The sequence below is a fragment of the Notothenia coriiceps genome, unplaced genomic scaffold (genome assembly GCF_000735185.1).
Source record: "Notothenia coriiceps isolate Sejong01 unplaced genomic scaffold, NC01 NC01_scaffold00019285, whole genome shotgun sequence".
In the NCBI taxonomy this organism is placed as follows: Eukaryota; Metazoa; Chordata; class Actinopteri; order Perciformes; family Nototheniidae; genus Notothenia; species Notothenia coriiceps.
Genome location: NW_011351986.1, coordinates 151 through 7,159, shown reverse-complemented (window position 1 = coordinate 7,159; position 7,009 = coordinate 151). Strand labels below are relative to the sequence as shown.

Sequence of the window (7,009 nt, the reverse complement as noted above, 5' to 3'; positions counted from 1 at the left end):
TATAGAGTAGACATGTAGAACTAGATAAGCTTATGATAAACCAGCCTTGTCTACTTATTAAGGAAAAGTGGGAGGTTCTTTTTAATGAACAGTAGCTTCTCTGCTTTATCAGCCATAAGTCTGTTCCTCTTCTCATCAAGCACATGAGAGGCAGCGCTGAACAGTCTCTCGCTGTCAGTGCTTGTGATTTGATCTTACTCCGCATATTTGTCCGGGTGTTTTGATTTCAAGTGGTGGAGTAATCCTGAAGTGGTGAAAGTCTTTGCAGTTACACCCCCTCGAGAAATGTCAGCTGAACACGTTTTACAAATCGCAATCCGCGCCTCTTTCTCTGATATTTTTAAATATCTCCAAGCGCCAGACATGTTGGCTGTGAGCCAGCCGCGAGCATGGTCGCGCGCCGTGCTTTTCGCCGCGTTTTGATTACGTCATCACAACAACACGTTAGCTTACCAACGTAACCCTGTTCTCTGACATTCGGCCCTATCGGCGGAAAGCCGAAAGGGCCTTTTTAACCATTTTCGGCCGTTAATTTTCGGCGGCCGAATATTCGGTGCATCCCTAGTTAATACTATGTACTGTATCTCACAGCTGGGAGGCGGAGCCAACTGTCGTATCCTGGCCGACAGCATGACGCGAGGACCCGTGGTGAGGCTGCCCTCTGCCTGCCATGCTGCGGAGGTCAAGGCCTGGCTGGAGAGCACGGACGGCTTTCAGGCCATCAGAGACGCCTTTGACAACACCAGCAGGTAAAATAGAAACGGTGACATGGACATGACGAGGATTCAGAGTCTGGGCTGTGCTGTGTGTCTGCGTGTTGTCTCTGTGTTTAGAGGGTCTGTTGCTGTTGGCAGGTTTGCTCGGCTGCAGAAGCTGCTGGTCGGTCTGGCCGGGAGGAATCTCTACATTCGCTTCCATTCCAAGACCGGGGATGCAATGGGGATGAATATGATCTCGAAGGTAACTGTTGTGGCTGTGTGGATAGTCAGCGGGTGCAATTTCATACAACCACTTAGTGTATTAAAAGTACGGAGCCCCCCAAAGACTAATGGAAAAAAATAAATAAAATTGTGCGCATGAGTTGAACATCCCTGACATTAGTTCATAGATCGATGCAGACTGGTTTACTGACTCTCCTTCTTTGCCGATGTATGCTGAAGAGAGTTAATTCCTCGCGGGTATGCTATACAAACTGTAAATCCCTCTTAGACAAGTGTAATGTTTGATATTGGGCTAAACAAATACAATTTGATTGTATCATCAGTGCACTCCAGTGCTTAAACAGACAGCTCTACACTTCTGGCCGTAAATGTCCTTTCAAATGAGTTTTAAATATAGCTCAATTGATGTATTTCACTGTATGTGCTGTGTGCTCTGCATGTGCGACCATTAAAGAGGGCTTTCATCCCTCCCATTCTATTCCATTCACTGTTATTTCCACACATCAACGTAACAGTCTGCAATTAACTAGTGGTCTCCTGCACACTCCAGCTCCTCCTGTACGCACTGGTAACTTTGCAGGAGAAAATCTATTTTTCTCAATGAATTGTTGTTATCCATGTCCCTTAATGCGCTCCGAATAAAAGGGGTGAAAGCAACAAAACACACTTACTTAAGTACAATGTTGAGGTACTTGTCACTTAGCCTGCTAGAGCCTTTATCACCCAGCGCCCCCTGGCTGTGTGAGAAGATGTTACTCTCTTTTTAAAGGAAGCATGTTCTCCTGCAGGGTACAGAGCAGGCTCTGAGCATACTGCAGCAGCACTTCCCAGATGTGCAGGTGATAGCTGTGAGCGGGAACTTCTGCACCGACAAGAAACCTGCCGCCATCAACTGGATCGAAGGCCGGGGCAAGTCTGCCGTCTGTGAGGCCACCATCCCCGCTAAAGTGGTCAGAGAGGTAGGAGGCTGCAGCTTACTGTCCGTGGTCTTTACTATATACAGAAACAAACAGAAATCCATTGAAGGAGACTTGAAAGTCAAGAATGAACACCTTTGAATTACCCAATGCTGCAGATTTTAAAACATAGTCCTCCACAATTACGCTGTGGGCGAGGCTTTAAATGGACCAGACATTTGTGAGTTTTTGGGTAAGATGGTGGAAGGCCTACAGTTTTCCAACTACATTATTTGACGCATCATTCTATAGTAGAGGACAATAGTTTGGCACCTACTTTTGGCGCACCATTTAGCCCATTATTTGTGTCACCCTATTTCTGACGATTGCCTAATCAAAATAATGAAATATGGATTTTGAATTTATTAGTTTTTTCTTGAACCTCAAAAGAAAGTTCTTGTTCAATATATCATATGTCTTCAAATGGAACCAAACAACATCTTTGTGCGTGCTTTTTGGAAATGTGTTTTCGGACGCTGTCACCTAACCTGATGTGGCTTCAGAAAGCTTAAAACCCAGGATTAGCCACTTCAGTAGCTTTGGTATAAGTTAAACTCTATTCATCAGAATGATCAGATCTCATATTAACTGTGTGTTGTGGCTGTGCTGCAGGTGTTGAAAACAACAACAGCAGCTCTGGTGGAGGTGAACATCAGTAAGAACCTGGTGGGCTCAGCCATGGCCGGAAGCATCGGAGGATTCAACGCACACGCATCCAACCTGGTGGCTGCCATCTACATAGCCTGTGGACAGGTAAAGAAATATCCTGCACCTGTGTATTTTCATGTCTTCTTGTGTTTCCTGTGTTAAATCTCTGTGTGTGTGTGTGTGTGTGTGTGTGTGTGTGTGTGTGTGTGTGTGTGTGTGTGTGTGTCCTCAGGATCCAGCCCAGTCAGTGGGCAGCAGCAACTGCATCACCCTGATGGAAGCGTCAGGACCGACTGGGGAGGATCTGTACATCACCTGCACCATGCCCTCCATAGAGCTGGGGACTGTAGGGGGAGGAACCAGCCTGCCCCCCCAGCAAGCCTGCCTCCGGGTACACAAACAAACACACACGCACACGCACACACACACACACACACATACACACACACACACACAAACACACACACACATCTCAGCTAAAGTATTGATGATATCAGGACAGCAGAAAGTCTACATCTTCTCACCCAGAAGGTCTATATTTTTTAAATAATTTCATATTCTTATATGTTATTTTATCTTAATTGAACATATTATTTTTATTTCTGTTGTTCATACATCATATTTTACCTTATTTGCTAGATGTTTCCCTATGTTTATATGATATATTTTATTTTATTCTATTTTATTAATTCGAAATGGAACAAACGTCAAAAAAACAACTTTCCCCTGGGATCGTTAAATGATTTCTTATTCGACACCAAAGCAGTATTACCTTTGAGAACTTAAGAAATGAATGTGAAAAGCATATATCACAATACTTTTAATCTAATTTGCTAGAGTAATCATTCATGTGTTTGTGTGTGTGCAGATGCTGGGCGTGCAGGGCGCCAGTCTGGACTGTCCCGGGGAGAACGCGCGGCAGTTGGCGCGGGTAGTGTGTGCCACCGTGCTGGCTGGAGAGCTCTCACTGATGTCTGCTCTGGCTGCAGGCCACCTGGTCAAGAGTCACATGACACACAACAGGTGAGAGCGACCAACCCTCATTCACACATTTACATGATTCCTCTATGTCTACACAAACAGCAGAAAGATAAGCAAAAGAAAAATGTTTCTATCACTACTAAGAACTGGTTTTAGTGAGCTCAGAGAACTTGGTCCCCATCAGTGTTAGCATCACTACGTAAATAACACAACAGCTGCTGATAATTGGAAACATCTTTGTTGAAAGATAGAACAAATGTAAAGGCTTGCCAACTTTGTGTTTGTCGCTGTTTGTGCATCAGAGTTACAAGCTAACACATCTGTTGCTGATTAACACACTAGCTAGCTTGTTAGGTATGATTGTTATTATTATTATGTAAGTAAGCAACATTTATTCATCAATTAATCTTTCTTCAGTGACAACATACACGTGTATGTTTCTGTGAAGACACGGAAAGGAACTGAAAAGATTGTTCACTTTCTTTTTGTTTACAGGGATATTTATATATACTGTACATGGTGTTTAGTGGCATTTCAAACTACAACCGATTTTTGGGATTGAAGGTTTTGAGACAGCGGCAACGCTCTAATTTTTGTGTTCCGGGTCGACTTATTTATTACAGGCTTGGGTCCTGGTCTGCAGGGTCTCAATAATATAAACTAACATGGGACAAGGCAACTACCTTTTCTTAGCATAGTTAAACCTTTGAATACATGTTTTTTAAGAGCACATACATGTTTCACTTTGCACAGCATTAGCACAGCCATAGCTTAATTGCAATAGATAGAAATGTAAGTGAAGAATGTACAACCAGTGTGTATTCACCATACATCATGATGAATCTGACCTGACTGCTGTCTGTGTCTGCAGATCCAAAGTGAACCTACAGGAGCCAGGGACGTGCACAAAGAAAGCCTCCTGAGAGCCTCCTGCATTGAGCCCAGGTCACAGGACAGAGCAGTACATATGGACAATATGGAAGAAAACAATTATTCATTATTCATCGAAGCAGAGCTCAGCTGTCTTTCAAGGGCTTTCAACACAACACTGGAGTGTCTTTGGACCAATCTTTTATGCTGGATATGATGCTAATCAGACTCTTCAGTGGACATATTTCATTTTCTGTATCTGTGTGTGTTTATGGGGCTGGCTTCTTTTATTCCCACATTTACAGTAAGAATGCTGTCTAGCTGTTCTGCTTCAAATGTTTCTGCTGTCCTGTTGCCAAATGAAGCAGTGTGAAACAGACACAGGGAATGTTTGTGACTGCTGAATGTGCATGGGAACACATGACCACACTGAATATAATGAATCATACAGTGTCACAGTTTTCAGCCCATACATTTCTGTGAACCATACAGACAGAATAACCATAACAGACTCAACAAGGAATGAATAAGGGAACATATGAATAATTAATTATCTGGATCCAAGAGGCACTCTTGGATCCAGATAATTAATGATTGCACACCTCACTTAAGGCTGACTTCCTCTCACAACAGGTGGGGTCCCAATCAAAGAATCCTTTAATCATCAGCCCATTCCTGTTGGGATCATACATTCTAATTACCATAAGGAAACAAATTCTCAACCCACCCGCAGTGCATTTCCTGTCACAAAAAAAGGACTGAAGAACAGTGTTCTTATGTGTGATGCAAACCATCGCATTGTGTCTGCTTTGATCAACATCAGGGGTGTCCAAACTTGTTTTAGCTGAGGGCCACATACAGAAAAATATTTTAAAAATGCTGGACCACTACCGAGATATATTGCCTCATAAGTACATTTATAAGAAATGACTGCATTTATTTGAAAAGGAAAAAGAGTTGGCCGCCGGGTCATAGTTTGGACACCCCTGATCTACAGAAAGTGACAGAATCTTCCATTTTGGATATATTTTGTAATAAATACAAAAGGACTTAAACAACGACAACATTGTACTGTTTTGATTAATGCTTTGTCAGAAATTGGAATATGGAACACGTTGCTGAAGAGCTGAGGTTCATGTCTGCAGTTTTTCCGTCTAGTTTGTATGAAATCTTGAAGTGTGTTGCATGTACAGTAAAGATGCAACGTGGCATGGGTCTGTTTCACTGTTCATAGATTGTTTTATCAGCAGACATTTAATAATAGAAACATTAGCGGGCACGTTGAAAAGCAAGCACCTGTGCACTGATCTGCAACAGGTTCACTGTGTTGCCATATAAATAACATTATTATTATTGTGATGAAAAGGGTTACATCTTGGAGCAAAGCACTGGAACACAAGGAGTACACAGGAGAGCTTCAAACTGATGTCAGACACTGAAGACTCATTTGAAGTTACAGCCAGCAAGTCAGACATTTGCTAAGAACCAACACTAAAGTGCTCCTTCTCCGCACACAGTCAGTAATCAGACATTCCATCAGAGGACATAACCAGTTCGGAAGGCCTCGGTCTGATCCGGTTTACTCTCTGACTTATCATTATCTGAAGGAGAAGACGTTTACAACCTTGCTTCATGCATACTAAGAAGTAACACGGCTGATGAAGAGAGCCTGAGAAAACAGGTGCCAGTTTATCTCCAAACAAAAGGGCCCGAGGCCGAATGCCTGCTGCCTGTACAGACAGAGAAACATGAAATCAGGCAAGGATAGAAGAGGAGAATTGATGAGGGACAAGTAAAATAATTATAAATTATTATCATTATTATTTTATAAAATGAAAATGTATCTTTTGAGAAAAATATAAATATCCTATAGGTATTATGTGTGTGTATTGTATATAAAAGTATACAATTTGCAAGAATGGGACACACTGTTAAACAACTTCTGTTGGTTATGTTCAATTAAACTTTACCTTTAAATGATTTTTTTGCATGATTTAACTAATCTATTACAAATGACATATTATTTATATGGAACAAAAAAAATGGAATCACATTGTATTCCTTGGGAAAATGGTCCGCAGAAGTGCAACTGAGATCATTTTCATAAATCACATTTAACCATTAGTCATAAATGTGATGCAGGAGTCTCCAGATTGACTTCTAGCAGGTATGAGGGTCTGAGGTGTGACTGTATGAACCAATGGACGCGGCTGGGACACAGATCAATGTAATCAATGAGTGACAGGTGTAGGTTAGTCCTCTCCTGATGAGCCACTTGAACTTTCTCCCCTTTTACCCACATCCTATCCAATGGATCTGCTGAGCACTCAGAGATCCTCCACTGATCTCACAGTTCTCGGCCCTCACCAGAGAAGCTCCAGCCAATCAGAGGAGGGCCAACACATCTCACCAGCTGTGAGCGCACTGATTGGCTAAACCCCGGCTGCAGATTCAACAATAATGGTGTTTGCAGTTACATAAGAGGTCGAGCAGCTATACGCTCCTCCTCTCACACAGCTACATGAATCAGCACCTGGGACACAGCAAGCATGCAGTATTTCATGAATTATTATAATTTAGGATGTAAGAATGCAAAGATTGAACATATTAAAC

General features: G+C 42.3%; 1 protein-coding gene across 1 annotated transcript; it reads left to right on the top strand.

Annotated features, from left to right (window-relative positions):
* Nucleotides 1-591: 591 nt before the first annotated feature.
* LOC104951831 (3-hydroxy-3-methylglutaryl-coenzyme A reductase-like) lies at nucleotides 592-5,291 on the top strand (the record flags this gene model as incomplete). Its single annotated transcript, XM_010778563.1, has 7 exons — nucleotides 592-749; nucleotides 855-960; nucleotides 1,730-1,900; nucleotides 2,510-2,650; nucleotides 2,778-2,936; nucleotides 3,414-3,568; nucleotides 4,398-5,291. Coding segments are annotated over 7 exons (942 nt in total), but the record flags the coding sequence as incomplete, so codon positions are not given.
* Between the last annotated feature and the right edge of the window lie 1,718 nt (nucleotides 5,292-7,009).